The sequence below is a fragment of the Chenopodium quinoa genome, unplaced genomic scaffold (genome assembly GCF_001683475.1).
Source record: "Chenopodium quinoa cultivar QQ74 unplaced genomic scaffold, ASM168347v1, whole genome shotgun sequence".
Classification (NCBI taxonomy): domain Eukaryota; kingdom Viridiplantae; phylum Streptophyta; class Magnoliopsida; order Caryophyllales; family Amaranthaceae; genus Chenopodium; species Chenopodium quinoa.
Genome location: NW_018745170.1, coordinates 527,809 through 546,537, shown reverse-complemented (window position 1 = coordinate 546,537; position 18,729 = coordinate 527,809). Strand labels below are relative to the sequence as shown.

The 18,729-nt window shown below is 34.9% G+C and overlaps 2 protein-coding genes across 2 annotated transcripts; both read left to right on the top strand.

The window, feature by feature from the left end:
* Window positions 1–354: 354 nt before the first annotated feature.
* On the top strand, window positions 355–4,088 carry LOC110710346. The gene is made up of 7 exons (XM_021888632.1): window positions 355–735; window positions 835–874; window positions 2,168–2,238; window positions 2,469–2,563; window positions 2,823–2,890; window positions 3,544–3,654; window positions 3,786–4,088. Exons 1-7 carry the CDS (start codon window positions 555–557, stop codon window positions 3,916–3,918), a joined length of 699 nt encoding a protein of 232 aa, XP_021744324.1. The 5' UTR covers window positions 355–554; the 3' UTR covers window positions 3,919–4,088.
* Window positions 4,089–5,374: 1,286 nt separating this feature from the next.
* Window positions 5,375–15,985, top strand: LOC110710391 (F-box/LRR-repeat protein 15-like). The gene is made up of 17 exons (XM_021888683.1): window positions 5,375–6,260; window positions 6,984–7,236; window positions 7,770–7,902; window positions 8,978–9,077; window positions 9,171–9,368; window positions 9,474–9,744; window positions 9,839–9,937; window positions 10,044–10,132; window positions 10,217–10,316; window positions 10,447–10,617; window positions 11,473–11,625; window positions 12,600–12,760; window positions 12,839–13,037; window positions 14,567–15,015; window positions 15,117–15,180; window positions 15,355–15,441; window positions 15,536–15,985. Exons 1-17 carry the CDS (start codon window positions 5,761–5,763, stop codon window positions 15,608–15,610), a joined length of 3,102 nt encoding a protein of 1,033 aa, XP_021744375.1. The 5' UTR covers window positions 5,375–5,760; the 3' UTR covers window positions 15,611–15,985.
* Window positions 15,986–18,729: the final 2,744 nt, after the last annotated feature.

Genomic DNA, 18,729 nt, shown 5'->3' with positions numbered 1-18,729 from the left:
CACATGATTAATACGAACTATTGATGGTCTTCCCATATTTATCCCAACTACTCCCTCAGTTTTAATCGAATATTTTGACCAATATTATTATTAGTCATTACATGTCTACTAAATAGTTTAAATCGTCAGAAAAGCACATCAATATAATTCCTAACTAATTTTGTATCAATGTTATACTACGTATTTTAAAATTTGACATATAAACTGAAAATCGATCTCAAAATTCAATAAAAAAAACCCGGACATCACACGGGCATAAAACTAGTATAGAGTATAATTTAGGTCAAATAAAATTTATGGCTGTTATTGGTTTGGGTTACAACTCTCACAAGCCGTAGCTTCGTTGAAATTCGAGTACAAATCACTAGTCAAGTCATTACCGGTTCAAGTCGGGTTCTAATATGGTCATAAGCATATACCTTCTACTAGTATAATCAGTTAATCACCACTATCATCTTCCAGGGTAGGCTTGGAAAAGCAAACCCATTTCTTTTTGCCATTAAACTGCTGAGTATTATTTCAACTTCTCCGACGATCCACCACCACCTGCAACAATGGCGGCAACTGCCACCACAGCGCACGTTAGCATCAATCGCAGCTTCTCGAATTCAATTCCATTCAATCAAACCAAACGTGCGCCGAGGTGCGCATTATCCCCCCAAAACTTGAAGGAAAGCAGACGAGTTGTCTCCATTTCTCTCCTTCTTCTCCACTCTTTCTCATCTCTTCCTCCTAGTACGTGACGTCATCTCTTTCACTCTTAACTTTTTTGTAAAATTTAATTTTTATATAAATATGAAATTGAAACAAAATTTTCGTTTTCCCATTTTGCAGATTCAATTGCAGGCGGTCTCTTTGATAGATACGTGAAGAAGTAAGAATTTTTGTAATCTTATTATCTTTGTTTAAGTTTATATATACTGTTTTGTGGTTAGTTACTTAGTTTACCTCAATCCATTTGAAATTAATAGTCGCGTTGAAAGTGTTAATGTAATTTGAACTAGTTATGTGATAACTAAATCTGAACTGGGTGGATTATATTATAGTGCACAATATAATGTGTTTTGTTTGTTTTTTTTTTTCGTCGAATGTTATGAAATTTTGTGGATTAACTTAATTTAGTTAAATGGATAATACGGAGAAATAAATTGTTTGCCTTGTTGAACTGTGTAATGTGGATGGAGGAATGTAGATACAAGTACTATTTTTGGATTACATTGAAAAATTGAAAGTTGCTGTTTTGCCAATCATGTTGAAATTGAAACCGGGGCAATCTACCATTATTTCGCTTGGGTGGTTGTTGGTTTTGTTTATTCCGAGTTTGTAATTTGTTTTGATGGAGTGCCAAAGGGGTGGAAATGTTCAAACTCGCAGTGGGTAGTCAATTTGGTAGGCTATGGATTGGGAGACTGGTAGATTTGAGTTTCATACGTGATTTGACAGAAAATACACCACATGGATATCTAAGATAATTTATCTACATTTACAAACATGTGTTTTTCTTCGTTGATTTTTAATACCACTCTTAAGTAATCTCATGCCAACTTACATACAAATTTAATCACCTAGTCCCCTGATTTGTGTTTTCATAGCAAACATGTAATGGAGGGATTAAAAAACATTTAATGATTTAGGATAAACATATAGAATTAAAGATCTTTCAATCCATTTTATCTTCCCTCCCCTCAACCTTCACCGTTGTTGATTATCTCCTACTCATGAAACTGATTAAAAGGGGCATACTGCTTGGTTGTTAGTTGATTTAGTAAGCTGTTTTGTTCTTCAGGAAGCTTTTTGTTAGGTGCGAGATTTTTTTTTTTCTTCTTTTTTTTCCCCACCCTCTAATCATATCTTCTGTCTGATTATTGTTTTAAATATTTTTTTTTTTTTAAAAAAAAAAAAAAACCACAAAGGGGAAGCTTAAATTTTAGTTATAGGTGTTTGAGATTAATGATATTGTTCCTTTCCTCCCTGAATATGAATTAACTACTTGATAATGTGCAATTCCTCCTGATTCTCAGCCGAACTTTGATATTATAATGTCCACTGGGATCCTTTATCTACTTATATTGATGCTATATCCACAGTGCTATTTGTTGTGTTGTGAATATATAAGCTGGGATTGAATGTTGATTCGTATCACCACTTGATAGTGTATGTCAATCAGGAAAAAGCTTGAACCTTTGGAGTCCTATGTGCCTGCAGTAATACTGACTCAGTTGCAAATTAAAGAAATAGGTGACTTCTCTTTCTTTCCAGCTTAATTTCTAATATGCGGTTTTGATATATATATGTTGTTGATGTGGTCGGGATGTGGGTGTTTAACTTTCTCCTGGAGATTTGAAGTTGGAATTGCTTTTGAAAGGAACTACAACTAAACAAATGTATTCCATATATTTTTCAGGCACATTATTGCCCTGAGATTGAGCAATCTGTGAGACTCATTTGTCTTCTCTCTCTGAATGCAGAGAAAAGCCTAGAAGTTGATCAGCCTCAATATGCCTTCTACAGATCATTTCTACGGTCTGGTCCTGCTGCTTCATTCCGGTCAAATATACGAGCTGTAAGCTAGAATTTACTCAGCCATCTTTATCTTCCTTTAGGTAGCACTAGATTCGGGAAAAAAAAGCTTTTTGCTATTCTGTCATTGCCTTGTTCAGAAATCTTGAAGCGATCAATTTGATATTTTTATTCTTGGTAATTTAGTTTGGAGGAACTACTACATTTTTGATTGCTTGACTCTGCATGTTAATGTTTCAATACCTATCTGTTTCTTATACTTCTTGGTGGTCCTAGAGTTTGAACTCATCTTTGAAATGTAGGTTGCAGAGTATGCCTCTGATGGTGGAAGGGGGAAGACTGCCTCTGATGATGTTGATCGGTGTCTCAGGTACTGGCCATTGTCATTTTAATTTAGAACTTATAGATTGTAGAAAGCTGAATATTACAACCTTGTTGTTTAGCTTTAAATAAGTTATGTAGAATTTGGAAACTTTTTGCCTTGAATATGAATTGTGACCTCCAAAAGCCTGATCTAGAAATCTTCCCTTACATGAAGTGGTTGGATGCAAAGTTGCAAAGGTTTCTTTATTTTCTGTTAGTGTAAACCTGCAAGGAGATTGCGTGGTTGGTGGATATACTTGTATGGTTAGGTGTCTAATACAATAATCCTCTCAAAAGCACACTAGAACTCATGTTTATTTTATATAGGTTGTCTATGAGTTAAAGCTAAAAGAAAATTGGAGGGATATGAAGATTTCATGCTCTATATTCACCCCATTTTTCATGTCACTTTTTCCATCTAGTATTTTGTTTGGGTCTATGTGTACACTAACGTAATGCTCTATTACAAATTTGAAAGAATTAGATTATATGGGGTGGAGAAATGGAATAACATTGATTTACACAGTAGTCTCTATGTCAAAATCATTGCTTAGAAATCAGGTGATGTACCAGACATGCTATAGATCGGATTTATGTTTAATCATAATTCTAAAAACAATTCTGGATGTTTGTGATGTCACTGGTGGTTCCCTTATGAAGAGCTGTGGATGAACTTGATTCTTTGCTCCTACGCGCTTCAAGAAATAACGGGGAAGCATCAGCCAAGTTGATGAAAGAAAAAATTAGCACTGCTGTGAATGCATTGGATAGGTAAACCTCTGGGGCTGAACTGTGTAATTTACCCTGTTTTGCTCTTTGTAATATATACTGCAAGAGAGAAAAATAAAGGGTATAAATTTGTAATGTATGTTAAACTACATTATTTTCTGATCTTTTTGCAGCCTTCTCCAAACAGTTCCCACTGACGTGCTTGATAAATCGAAAGCAATTGCTGATTCCTATCGGAACCCAGACAGCAATGAGGTGCCTGAAGAGTTGGATCAGGATTTGAAAGAATTGCAATCAATATTGTGATACTTCCCACCCCCAGATAAACTTATAACATGTAGATAGACCGTAAGTCCCAAATGAAAGGATAAATTTCCCTTTTCATTATGTAAATTTGTTTTTGTACTGAAATCTTTGAGATGTGATGTTATACGACACTTTGACATAACTAGTTATACAGAAATTGGTTTGTGATATGCTTAGCTCTATAATTATCCCTCTCTTCCCTAATCTTTCTACCCTAACTTCTGTTGATAATTCAAGCTCCTTATAATTATTGTTGTAGAATGCTCCTTTAGAACTTAGCTCATTCGATCTGATCCTCGCTGTAAAAATAATTGGAGTATATTGAAATTATGTAGTCATACCTTGCGCATAGAAATAATTATGTAGTCATACCTTGCGGCTTGCGCATAAAAATAATTGGAGTATATTGAAATATCAAAAAGAGAGAAAAAAAGTGTTACTGGAAAGATTTGAACTTGGGAGCTAGAAAATAAATTCAAATTTCACCCAAAACCAACTTAGCTAGAATCACTCAACATGATATTACCGATATTTAATAGATAACCAAAAGCAAAGGGGAGGCCAAGGCCCACCCCAGCTCCCCTTGGTTCCGCCCATAATGTCCTTCTTCTGGGGTTGCCCAAGCAGGGCTATCAAAATATGCCTTTAGGAAAAGATATTATCTTCTCTGAGTAGTATGTAACCGGGAAATTTGGTACTTAAACCGACTCTTACAGATATACTCCGTACCACTTTGTCTCTATCTTACTGTGACTAAAATCGCAATGACAATGCAAGTGACTTTACTTGTACTCCCCTGGTTCAAAAATTTCCTAATTAAATTTCCTAATTTAATTAAGACAATTATGAATTTTGACCAATAGTTTAATTATCAATATATAAATAAATATATAAATGATAAAAAGTTGATATTCAAAAACTATATTTTAATACAATTCTAGCGAGTACTCACATGCCTATGCTTAATGCCTTAATCCAATGTTTAAAATACAATTTAAATTGATCAAAATAACGAGATCCTTTTTAAATACAGGGAGTAATCAACTAATTAGACCAACCATCCACTCGAATTAAAATTATCATCAATGATATTTATCCGCAATGTCTTAAATACTTGTTTGTCTTGTTCATCTCAAAATATCGCCTTACACTATTTTTGTACCGTCTACCACTTTCATTATTCTCATGCACTTATTTTCTATTTATAATCCATTGATATAAAATTTTATACAATACCTCATTCATAAAATATTTTATCCTAATCAAACCTTTTTTATTTAAAAATGAAATTGAATGTAATAAAAGGCTCGTTTATATATTTAAGGTAGACAAACATAAAAAATAAAAGAAAAAACAGTAGATAAAAATCAAAAGTGATGAGACAAAACCAATTGTTGTTAAAGCTAGTCGACATCCACATAACGTAAAGCTTAAAGAGTAAAGACATGTGAAGTATGCACTAAATAACTGAAAATGGTCTTGCTGAGAACATAAACAGCCGATCTTTTCTCTGTGAACATAAACAAATTTGTGTCTCTTTTCTCTCGTTTCTTCCCCCTTTTAACTCCATCTGATCTACTCTCTCTCTCTTTCTCCTTTTTCCCCTTCTTTCTCTCTCTTTCATTCCTCTCATTTCTCTGCTTTTGCGCGATGATCGATCTTCGTGCCATGTAAATTCCTCAATTTCTGCACAATTTTACATCCAATTCGCTTCTGAAACTCCTCAATTTCACTCGATCGATCCCTCATTTTCTAGGGTTTTCAATTTGAATTTTGCAATTGGGTAAAATCGAGTAATATAGGGTTTTTCGGGAGGTTGAATTTTTGTTGTTTAGGGTTTGTATGAGTCTTTGGTGTTGCCTTCCATGCTTCGTCGGCGACGATAGAGAAGATATAATGGAAAGTGCGAGAGACGGTGAGATTAAACCTGAAAGTGAAAAATTGGTTGAAAGTGAGGAAGAAGAACAAGAGGCAAAAGAAGAAGAGAAAGGAGAAGGCGAAGAAGAAGAATTGTTTTTGAAGGATTTGGAATTAGGGTTTTGTTTAGGGTTACCTGGTAGTTGTAGTAGTAGTAATAAGAAGAGTGAAGAGGGATTGAAGGGTGGTGGTTCGAAGAGAGATCTCGGGGGTTTTGTTGTTGAGAGAGAAAAGAGTGGTTTCGAGTTTTTGGAGCTTTCGATTGGTGGTAGCAGTAGTCGGCCTTTGCCGTCTCTGAATGATTCTGCCCCCCCTTTACGAGTTGATGTGACTGATTCCGGGGGTATTACCTTTACGCTACCACGAAAGGCGGATATCAACACCGACTTGCAGTATAAGCGTGCCAAGCTCGAGTCTTATTTTCTGTAAGGATTCTTTTCCACCCTGCTCTTATTCAATTTTGGTTATTTCTGTGAACTGCTGTGAGTTTGTGATAAAATGCAACCAGTATCAGTAGTAAATGATGAATTCCTTGATATTTACTGGAGCTTCTTGTATTATGCTTTAATGTTGTTACAATGTACATTGAAAGGAATGATTTTTCAACTCTTTTCGATGAAATTGTCACCCTGGCCCTTATGGCTTGTTTATTATATGTGAATCAATTGGAGTTGGAATGTGGGGTTGAGATGGGGTCTTGAGGAGCTAGGACTAAAATTATTGGGGTAGTTATATGCTAGTATTAATTATGGAATTAAGGTAAGATGTCTGTAATGGTACAATTATAGCATACAATATATTCTCCTTTAATGCTGGAGATAATAAAATACGGAGTGATTTGTAAAATCATATTTGAAATTCCAGTTTGAATTAATCAAATTTTCAGCCTTTTTCATGATACAATAATAAACTGGCGAGTACATCGAAGCCTTTGTCTCTAGATCCCATCTTTTCTCCCAATTTCTTTCCCTAAATTCTGGTTGTTGGAGAATAGACTTATCATACTGACTCTGATTACTGCATTTCCACTTGTTTAACAAGATGCTAATATCTTATTTATTATGGTTCAAGAATTAGGATTGACTGCCAACTGTCAAGGTGCTATTGTAACTGATTTTTGATGTCTTTGTTGGATACTGTTTGTCCAGAGAAACAAGTTGCTCAAGAGATGCACCTTCATGTACTGATAATAACTTCTTAGATGCAATAAGGAGCTACCAAGCCTCTCCAAATTCTTCTGTTTATTCAATGAATAAGATTCAAGACCTAACGCCTCCAATGGATGAATATGTAATTGTAAGCTATAATAAAGATGGAGACATTTTTGAGGGCACTATTGATAATTCAGATATGGATGGTATGGTGATCCCGCTGGATCTTTCAGATGATTTATTGCATATGGTAAAACTATTGCTATAACTTTTCCTTGATGTCTTTAGAATTTTATTTTTTTAATCATTTATATAGGAAGTAGAACATAATCTTATGAATCAAGTGTCACGTCTAGATACCATTTTCTTATTAGCTATAGAGTAGCTAGTTTGTCTTTTTTGTTGAGGGTTTATTGGAAGCTGCTGATCTGCACTTACAAGATCAGGATTGTACCTTAAACCCCGTCATATTCCCTCTAGTTACTCTAACTCTTCAATTATCTCAAGTACCTATGTTGGATATTTGGACACTGATATGACACTTAGATACTTTGTTTCGCCCAAACTCATGCAAGAGTTTTATAAAACAACTTTGTCGGACATTTGGGCATGTACTTGTCTCTGTCACTTGTAACCAATTTTGATTAGCATAGTACATCATGTGGAAAGTGGGAGCCTTATGACTTGTAGAGAGACATCAGAGTGTTGTAATTTGGTTTGATCATTGTAATGCTTCTTACTTGTGATCGTCTGACTTAATTTTAATTGCTTCTGTGCTCTCAGGTATTTTCTTTCCTAGGCCATGCACATCTCTGCATTGCTGCAATGGTTTGCAAGCAGTGGCGAGCTGCCAGTGCCCATGAAGATTTTTGGCGCTCATTGGATTTTGAAAACAGAAACATATCTGTAGCACAATGTGAGTTCTTCTTTTCACAGGAATCAAGTGTTTTTGTTTCTATATTTTTTCATATATATATCTGTAGCAAAAATTGAACTTAGTAATACGCTATTAAAATCTGTACTCTTCAATTAGTTCAATTGAATTACGACACTGTGCTAGAGGTGTATGCTGAAACAATTTTGTGTGGGCCTTGTCTTCAAGTGCCTGTTTATATGGAATATCATGAATGTCAGTCTATGTTGTGACTATTTAGGTCCTTTATTATAATTGAATGGATAATTGAGAAGGATGTCTATCTTGGCACATTTGAGAATTAGGTAATCTTAATTATTATTGTGTGAAATTTTTGGTCTTTGATATGAGAAGCTGGTTTGAGTAATTTATTTCTGCTTCTGGTTGGTCTCTTCTCTGCCCTTCTTTCTCTCTGGTAATATTTCTCTCACCAGTTGTTTTTTCATGCTGATATTAGACTATGTGTTCCTTGGGACTTCAATTTTGCTTGAAAGATAAAATAACCTGGGTACTGGGGTCCGGCTTCTTTCCTTAAATTGAGATGCCATTATTATTTTTTTGAAGGATGGGTGCCGAATTCTTAACCTTCAACATTTTCTTTTGGTGTACATGGTTTATAGGTCGATAATATACTTAAAATTAGGGCCTTGATACCTTTAGATTGTAATGTTAATGATGTTTGCGAGATATTTCAACTTAGACTGTTGGATATACAAGTTTGGAATTATATGCTTGAGCTTGCATGACAGCTGTGCAGGTCATGGCTTCAGTCAATGTCATATTTTGAGGCTATAGAGTCATCTTGGTGTAAAAGCCATCTCCTGTTTGGTGTATTTTATCCAGGATAAGGTCATATCTCATGAGATTCGCCGTTGGGTAGTTGATTAAAATGTTATGAAACCTTAATTAACTGTGTACAACATATATAATGCAGATGCTACAGAAGTTTTAGAACATAACAGTTGTTTTTAAACACTTTGCCTTGTTGTTTACTTTCTAGTGTTTGTAGCTTTTATGGTTGTTTTTTGTTAATTTTTGAGTCAACTATATATTTTTTTATTGGTTTTTCTATGTGCAGTGGAAGATATTTGTCATCGGTACCCTAGGGCTACTGAAGTGAATCTTTGTGGTAATCCTGATATGCACACACTTGTCATGAGAGCAGTTTCTTTGTTGAGGTACATTGTCTCAAGATTCTCAAGTCTTTATGCTTTGTATTAGTTCTAGTTCCAAGGTTCATGTATCCTATTTATTCCTTTTTTTTTTCCCAGAAATCTTGAAGCTTTAACTTTGGGTAAAGGACAACTTGGGGAATCATTTTTTCATGCTCTTTCTGATTGTCCCTTGCTTAAGAAGTTGGTTGTTTGTGATGCTGCTCTTGGAAATGGTGTACAAGAAATATCCATCAATCATGACAGGTTGCAACATCTTCAAGTTACAAAATGCCGTGTACTGCGTGTATCAGTGAGGTGGGCAATCACATCTGTCATTATTTTCTTAAATTTGTATTTCAAAATTGTTTAAGAATAATAAATTACCCATGTCTACTTGCTGACAGACATTGTACTGTGCAGGTGCCCCCAGCTTAGTACTTTATCTTTGAAGCGTAGTAACATGGCTCATGTGGTGCTTAACTGCCCTCTTTTGAATAATCTGGATATTGGCTCTTGCCACAAGCTTCCAGATGCAGCAATCCGTTCTGCTGTCACATCATGCCCCCTTTTAGAGACTCTGGACATGTCATGTTGCTCATGCGTTAGTGATGAATCACTTCGTGAAATAGCTCAAGCTTGTGCAAATCTTCGTGAACTTAATGCTTCATATTGTCCCAACATCTCTCTTGAGGTTAGCTTTATTGAAAATTTTCTTCTCCCTAAATATTGCGTACGCATATTATTTTTAATGATATATCAAGTGACATTTCTTTTCTGTCTTGTAGGCTGTGAAAATGCCATTGCTAACTGTTCTGAAGCTTGAGAGTTGTGAGGGGATAACTTCTGCGTCAATGACTGCCATAGCTTTCAGTAACATGTTGGAGGTCAGGATCCTTTTGGTTTCTTTTTTCTGTATTAACTTTATCTGGTTTTGTTTTTGCAATTTTTTTTTTGACTAGTAATCGCTTATTTATAATTTGCATATTGCAGGTGTTGGGGCTTGACTTTTGCCATTTATTGACCTCTGTTTCTTTAGAGCTTCCTCACTTGAGTAACCTAAGTCTGGTGCATTGTCGCAAGTATGCTTTTTATCTGTGGAATGGTTCTGATCATCTTCCTAGTCCATATAGGTTAACATATTTCTGCTTCTTTTTCTTTTGCAGATTTGTAGACTTGAATCTAAGATGCCTTATGCTGTCATCTCTGAATTTATCTAATTGTCCTGCGCTTCACCATATTAGTATCACTTCAAATGCACTGAAAGTATGTCATTTTGAATTACGAAAGATATCTTTTCTTTTTGTTGTTGTAATTTGGAGGCTTGAATCAGTTATACAGTAGAGATGCCCTTGCAATTGTGAATTCATCTGAATATTTTATACTGATCATGCAGAAATTAGCATTGCATAAACAAGAAAGCTTGAATTCTCTGTCATTGCATTGCCAATATCTTGAAGAAGTGGACCTTTCTGATTGCGAGGCTTTGACAAATTCAGTGTGTGATGTCTTCAGTGATGGAGGTGGATGCCCAATGCTGAAATCCTTGGTTCTTGATAACTGTGAGGTCTGTGTTTGAGTTCCTCTGATATGAATTATGCTTTTCATGTCTGCTGTTATCTTGAAGAAATTTTTTTATTTTTTGTACTACTGTAGGATTCTATTGTGTACTGTTTTGTTGCCTACCTAATGGCTGTCGCTGCCTGTCATTTGTCGGAGGTGGTAAAATTTTGTTGCTTGAAGTGAATTCTTGCTTCTTAGTGGCTATCATTTAGGATTAGATGGAATTATTTGAGTAAATGCCAGCATCGTCCTAGTTTAGTGTGTATGTGTGAAAAATTATGGGTTTGTTCTTCTTTGGTAATGCTTCATCAACTACGTGCTACACTGCTACTTTGCATAAATGTATCTCATCATGCTATTTTGTGAACTGTATTTAGCACATGTGCGATTTGGCTGTAAATTTTCAGTTCACCGAAATGGAACAGTGCCTTCTGTTTGAAAAAGCCGTGTAGTGCCTTTTGAATAAATTGCTGTCAACTGATTTTTTTTTTTTTTTTTTTTTTTTTTTTTTTTTTTTTTATTTCTTCTTATAAACGATGATTTCTGTTGGTTAAAGGCAGAAGGAAGTTGGACAAAACACATTTGTTGTGCATGTTTTCCTAGTTCAGTCCTCCCTTTTGTGCTTCTTAAGTTAAGAAGTCTGCTATTATTCTGGGGAAAATGAAGATGCATTAATCTAGATGTCTTGTGTCAGTATAATGACCCTACATGTGTGTGTGTGTTTGAGAGAGAGAGAAAGAGAGAGAGAGAGAGAGAGAGATTGTGCATGTAAATACTCTGTCTGGAATAATTATTCTCTGGGCTTAATAGTCAGCTGGTGACTCTCTTACTGAATTTCTTTTACCTTGTTTCTTTCCAGAGTCTGACAGCTGTTGGACTGCGTAGTAAGTCTATTGTCAGCCTTTCACTAGCTGGTTGCCGTGCCATCACTACTCTTAATCTAGAATGTCCGTGTCTTGAGCAAGTTCGCTTAGATGGCTGTGATCATCTTGAAATAGCATCATTTGTTCCGGTGAGTTGTTTTCTGATGCATTGGTAACATTACTCTGTAGTCTGTACTATATAAAGCTTTTTATATTTACTTCCTTTACCTCGTAATTATTTTCGCATTTCCTTGATATTGAGGTCTCAATTGCTTTTCACCTCTTTTATTTCTCAACATACCTTATTGGGCACAAATCTTAATTGATGCTTGTTTTTGCTCAATCTAAGAACATTAGTTTTCCCACCAACTATATTGGAATATTTTAACTATCACATGCTCTGCCTATATTCTACCCTAAACATTTGTTCATAAACCCCATTGTGTAGAATTGGATGTAAGGAGTAAAATTTTCTTTGGCCGTGAGGGTAGCCTATCTCTGGTTTGAAGTATGAGCTTTGCATTTGATTTTGTAATGGTTATACACACAAAATTGGGATATGTTATGTTAATTGTTTACTAGCTGTTATATTCCAGTGTTTCTCCCTCAAACAATAGGCTTTTTATCTTAAATTAAAAATTCTACCTCCGAATCATCCAATCCATGCAATTTCGTCCTCAGCACTACTCACTCTCACTTTCTTTGGTCATATCTTATGTGATGTGGGCCCCCCACCAATACTTTCTCACTCAATCAAATTTTTGTTCTTATTTTACAATATATACCAAAAATGCCTGCAATATCCTACTATTCACTCTTTATATTCGTGTCCAAGCCAAAATGGGTAATAATTTGAGATCAGAGGGAGTGGTAGTTATTGTATTTGGTTTATTTTATTGGGTCTGATTCAACTAATATTCTCTTGGTCATGTATCATATCTTTTTTAAAAGTATGTGCATGTTCCTGTGACAGATACAAAATAATCTAGGCCAGGACAACCTGTTTTGTGCTGCTTGCTAGTTTACATAAATTTATAGCAAACATTACAATGTACAAATTGAACATTTTTCTAGCAGTTGGGTTTTTTTAATGAAGTTTGAGTTAATAACGAATTTTGTGCAGGTTGGTATGCAATCTCTTAACCTGGGCATTTGTCCAAAATTGAGTGCTCTTCATATTGAAGCACCTCAAATGGTTGGTCTTGAGTTGAAAGGATGTGGTGTATTATCTGAAGCTTCAATCAATTGCCCCCTTTTAACATCCCTTGACGCATCCTTTTGCAGGTGATTCAAAAATACTTAAGTTTGAAGTTTGTCACTATAGGAAACTGTATCTAACTTTCACAAACTTTGTATTTGCAGCCAGCTCAAAGATGATTGCTTATCTGCAACAACTGCTTCTTGTCCTCTAATTGAAAAATTGATTTTGATGTCTTGTCCCTCTATTGGCTCTGATGGGCTATCTTCTCTAAGTTGGCTTAAAAATCTCACTTATCTTGATTTGTCCTACACTTTCTTGATGGATTTGCAACCAGTTTTTAGCTCCTGCTCATGGCTTACGGTAAAATTTCCAAGCATAAATTATGAGAATTTTGCTCTTGTACTCTATTTTGTTAGTTTCCATATGCAGACAAAGACATATATGATATGTCTAGTTATATATCTTGCTTAGTTGCGTTCATTGCTGCTTTATCTTTTTGTGGTGGTATGGTCCTCCATTTGCATGAGAATTATGTTGCTTTATTCTTGTAACACCACGCACCCCATCCACCCAATGAAGGTTACAGCTCTTCCAGTATTCTTCTTGACAAGGGAGAAATCATGAAAGGAAAGCTAAAATTATTTGGATGCAAATTGGTCCGTCAACTTAGCAATTTATATTGTAGATCTGGGACTTACTGATGCAAGGAATTTTGCTTGCAATACCTTAGCTTTTATTATGAAGGTGCTTTTTTTTTTTTTTTTTTTTTTTTTAATTTATGAACATCAATCACTTGAAGATTTAAGAAACTTTTTTTTTTCTTCTCTCCACTACTTGTTAAAAACTTCGTATGATGTTATTGCTTTTTTTTTTTTTTTTTAATTCTGATGTCTGTTTAGGCTTGTACGTATTACAACAAATATTATTTATGATTTTCTCAAAAGCACATGACACTTTTTTTTTTGTAGGATGTTTGAGGTTAATGTATGATTTTGATTTTCTCAAAATATTATTTTGTATGATTCTGAATTATTATTGTTTTTGGTTTGAGAATGTCCTGTGATTTACGTGGATAGTTTAAAATTTACCATAGCATAAATTGGTAAATTATGGCACGTATTTTACTATGCTTCCTGTGTCTTACCTTTAGTTTTCAGTCTTTTTGCAATTTTCTATCTTCTGAATCTTTTGACTTGATTTTTATCGATATTTAATCCGTCCGTTCCCGAAAGTGTGACTTGCTTATTGTAGACTCTTGTTTCTAAGAATGCACGGAAAAAGTGAGTGGGTGTAAGAAGAATGTAAACTAAGTAAGAGAGATATGGTAAAGAGTGGTTGGGTGTGAAAAAAATTGGATAAAGTGTGTAAAAAAGTGTAAGTAGTGTGGGGTAGGAGGGGTAAGATAGTAAAAGAGGGTTTCCATGAAGGAATGAAGTGGAAGTGAGTCAAACTTTTTGAAATGGCTCAAAATGGAAAGCGATTTGAACTTTCAAGAATAGTGTATATAATTGAAAATTTCATAAATGATGATTTTGCCATAATTTTTATATAGACATTTTGTATTTAGATTTATGTCAATATATAGAACATTAGTCGTATATATGTCATACGTGATTATCATATCTATTAAAGTGTGCTAGATTGCTAGTAATGTACTTGTTTGACCTCTTATATAGTCATTTTCTTTGAGACGGAGTGTGAAGCAGTAGGCTTGTTATATCATTTTTTATTTGAAAGGATTGCTATTTGTGCTACTAGGATTAAACCACATCTCTTCTCTGAAAAGTTGTTTGCTAATGCAATGATAGCATAGTGACAAGAATCTTTCATAGTATATCAAATTGTTTGCTAATGCTTGGTGCTCCCACTCACTTTTATGTTTGATGTAGGTCTTGAAGCTGCAAGCATGCAAATATCTGGATGATTCATCACTGGAGGCTTTGTATAAAGAGGGCGCGCTGCCCGCGTTACGTGAACTGGACTTGTCATATGGGACACTTTGCCAATCTGCCATTGAGGAGCTGCTAGCCCACTGCACACATTTGACCCATGTGAGTCTGAATGGCTGCAAAAATATGCATGATCTCGATTGGGGATTCACAAAGCTATCAATCTATCAGGCTACTGCCCTTCCATCTGATCGACATACAAACATGCCTGTTGAGCTGCCTCATCGCTCACTTGAGAATCTTAATTGTGTTGGGTGTCCAAATATTAAGAGAGTTAATATTCCATCTATAGCCCAGTGTATCCATCTGTCGTCATTAAACCTTTCCCTTTCGTTGAATTTAAAGGAGGTTGATGTTGCTTGTTCCAATTTATGCTTCCTTAATTTGAGGTATGGACTTGTTGGGGATTTTTTTCTTTTTAAAAAATAATTAATTTGTTATTTGTTGGCATTTAATTCTGCAAATTCCTTTGCCTTCCGTCATTCTTCAGTAATTGTTGCTCCCTGGAAATTTTGAAGCTGGATTGTCCAAAATTGACTAGCTTATTTCTCCAGGTAAAAATCTTGGCCAAAAAACATGTTATTGCTTATTCTGTATTGTCTATAGTGCAATCACTTTTCGTTTTTTTTTATAAAAAGAAATTAAATTCATATTTATGGTTTTATGCTAATTTTTTTTTCCTTGATTGTTTTGGAATTGTTTGGGGGCTATGGTGGATGTGTTTTTAGTCCTGTAATATTGACGAAGATACTGTGGAATCTGCAATATCTGGATGTAGCATTTTGGAAACTCTTGATGTTCGCTTTTGCCCCAAGGTTAGCTCCCAATCTTGTTGGAATTTATAACCCAGAATTACTAGTTTGAATCTTTGTTTTTTAATGGTTTGCTTTGCGTTTCTTGTTACAACAGTTCTCTTCAGCAGCTGCGAACAAATTTCGGGCTGTATATCCTAGCCTGAAACGCGTCTTCTTCGGAAGTAGGTGACTAATTATTGATGTATTGATAGTGAGTGCCCTGCAGCAGGGTCTTGTTGTGTGGTGTGCAATTAATATGGCCAAGGCCCCCCTGTATCATTGTGATTTGGTTTTATGTAGCTTCTATGAGCCAGTTATCGCCTTGTCCTTGACGGATAACAGAATAAAATTATTTATAGGTTTTCATCAAAACATAAAATTGTCATTAGGGTTGTATCCGGGTGGAAGTAAATTTTGTAATGCAACCGGCTTGAAGTAGTTGTGTATTGTTGTGAAACAGTTTGTCCTGCCTGTCTTACAAGGCATAGCTGTGATAGAATCATCTTGTAATGTCTTAATGAAAATATAATAAATAGAATAAGTCTTTCCATCTCTGGCGTCTCTAGTCTTTTTTTTTGCTGAATGCTATATTGACTTGCGTTAAATATCACCTTGCAGACTTGCAGTGGTGAAAACTGATTAGTAGAGTTTCAAGCCTCGAAAACAAATCAATGTTACGGGTTTTTTGTTTCTACCGACTTTTCTGTTCCTTTTGTTACAGTTATATGAAGTTCGGAGTAGGAATATGAACATCGAAAGGTCTTGCGAAAATTTTATTAATATGCAGAACATGCTTCCAATGGGATTAGTTTAATGGCTGCTGAACCTTAAATAAAATATAGGTACATAAATCTGAAGGTCTTAAACTTCATTAGGATTTATTCCCCTCTGAAGAATGCCTATGAAGAATAGAGCAAAAATGAATATGCGTGAGGATGTGGAGAACTGGTGACAAATGAGGATTAGAACGAAGAAACCAAGAGCGACACAGCTTGATACGAGAGATGGAGGATCACTGCATGCGGTGGCAATAGACGGTGACAAGCACGCTGGCAAGCCAAATAAGTGAAAATGCAAGAAACTTGCTTAATTCATATATTTGCTACAAGTGAAGGCTTTTGGATCTTCTTGGTTAAGGACCTAAAATATACATAGGAGAGAAGCATATGAGAAACGAAGGAGAGGTAGGGAGAGGAGCTATTGAGTATCATGTTTAGATTTCTATTGAACCTCCTATAATGTATTGGTATGTATATTCGGATGACAATTGTATTCATTGGAAAGAGACCGGATTAGGGTTAGGGTTGGGGGGGTTGGTGACGAAGGTGCGATGGGGGTTAGGATAGGCATGAGGTTAGATGAGGTGAACAATAGTGGTTAAAGGTTTAGGAGAGTTGGGTGGTTAAACATTTTGGGAGTTGAGGTTGGGTTAAGTGTTAGTTAGGGTTATTAGTGGTTCAAATTGAATATGAGTGCTAATTAAGAGGGTACTCTAGAGTTTCGAAAACATACAAAAAAAAAAAAAATGTAAAAATCCAAACACGTATAACTGGGTTTTACAGTATCTCTCAATTAATACCATAGACAATAGAGACCAAGACCACTATTTTAGTTTTACAGTATAATTGGAATGTCATTCTAGATACCATTATTTATGTCCTTATCTTTGTTTCATAGCAATAGGCAAGGCATCCTATACATACCAATCAGACCCCTTAAAATATGTACCATCAAAACAGCTAGCTCCACATATATAAAGCCTTTGAAGTGACCTATATAACACCAATAACCATGGGAACTCATTATTCTCGTACTTTGTTGAAGAATATTTTGTGTGTGTGTGAAATAAAGGTAAGTATGATCTGTCAGAAAAGATTGAAGTTTTTTTGTGAACACTAATTTTGGACTATAATAGGAGTATAACTTATTAGAAGTATAAATGTATAAATTATATATATACATGAAAGTAAATTATTAGAAGTATAAATGTATAACTTATTTGAGAAAGTAAATGAGAAAATTCAACTAAGTAACATGAAAGTGAAGCGCCGCACCATCAAGGTATTAGCGTGGCGAGCCATATATAAGTGTGAGCCAATCTTGTGAGAGTGTGAGACTTGTTTTAGTTTCTAAAAGAGTTTTTTTTTTTTAATCGAGGAAGTTTGATTATTGTCATTTGCCTTGGAACATTTTTTCATATTAAAACTCGAAAACTTCCGAATAAAATATTGATTACATATCTATTCATAGCGAGGTTTGGGATAAAAGGTTTTTTGATCCAATAGTTTAAGAGATAAATTTTAAAACGTATTTTAAGGAATTATAATTCATATTCTTGCTATCACATAGAATTTACCCACCAGCACTTTATCAACGGACAAAAGCTGGTCTGAAGTTGTAGCAAATTCTTTCACCTTTCGCTTTTGAAGCTCTCCAATAATTTGGGTGGTAGGTAAAATTAGTATTTCGATTTTAGGGAGGAAATCTAATTATTTGGGATAACCATCTTGGCTTTTTCCCCATTTGCTGGATTAATGGTGCAGGCTAACTTCATATTTAGAGCAAGTTGTAAGTTGTTGAACCATACAAGGTCCATGTTTGTTTGGGTGTAATTTACATATTTACCATTCAAACAGGCAAAAAGTTTTGGCACAACTAAAGTTTGTTTGGATGTATGTTATTTACCCTTTGATTGTGAAGTGAGTCCATTGAATTGATAGAGGAGCCCACATATGCATTGCACGATTAGTATTAGAATTTTTGATGGGAACCTTTTCTAGTCAACTAGACTATTATGAGTTCATGACTCCAACTGTTAAAGTGTAAAAGTAACTAATAAAGACAAAAATTTCTGCATAATTAGTATGAACAAAAAGGACCTATGCTATATAATAAAACAAGTCCAATTACCAATTAGAGGAGAATAAAACTAGTGGTTAACATCCAAAGAGGGCCGTTAATTGTTGCTTGTATTTGGCAAAGGAATTGTTGCGTTCAAGTGTCCAATAGCAATCTTTGTATCACAACTTTACAAGATAAAACTTAGCTCACTTGATAAGATTCTTTTTTTAGATTATTATAGAGGTTTGAGATTCGAATCTTGTCAAATGAGGATGTTTAAGGTTGAAAATTATCTTACTTTTCCATCTGCTTTCAACAGCTTGATAATAGACAAAAAAAAAAATAAAAAAAAAAAATGGGAGGATCGAATACAAACTATATTAAGAAGAGCTAGTGAATACAAACCACCAAATCGTAAGGAAATTTTATCCTAAAATTGATTGATAATGGGAGGATCGAATAGCTCAT

Coding starts and splice junctions, on each gene's coding strand:
- LOC110710346 (XM_021888632.1), top strand. CDS start 555: ATGGCGGCAACTGCCACCACAGCGCACGTTAGCATCAATCGCAGCTTC. Junction 736..834: donor TTTCTCATCTCTTCCTCCTA/GTACGTGACGTC, acceptor CCCATTTTGCAG/ATTCAATTGCAGGCGGTCTC. Junction 3,655..3,785: donor GCTGTGAATGCATTGGATAG/GTAAACCTCTGG, acceptor ATCTTTTTGCAG/CCTTCTCCAAACAGTTCCCA.
- LOC110710391 (XM_021888683.1), top strand. CDS start 5,761: ATGAGTCTTTGGTGTTGCCTTCCATGCTTCGTCGGCGACGATAGAGAA. Junction 9,078..9,170: donor AGAGCAGTTTCTTTGTTGAG/GTACATTGTCTC, acceptor TTTTTTTCCCAG/AAATCTTGAAGCTTTAACTT. Junction 12,761..12,838: donor CTTGACGCATCCTTTTGCAG/GTGATTCAAAAA, acceptor TTGTATTTGCAG/CCAGCTCAAAGATGATTGCT.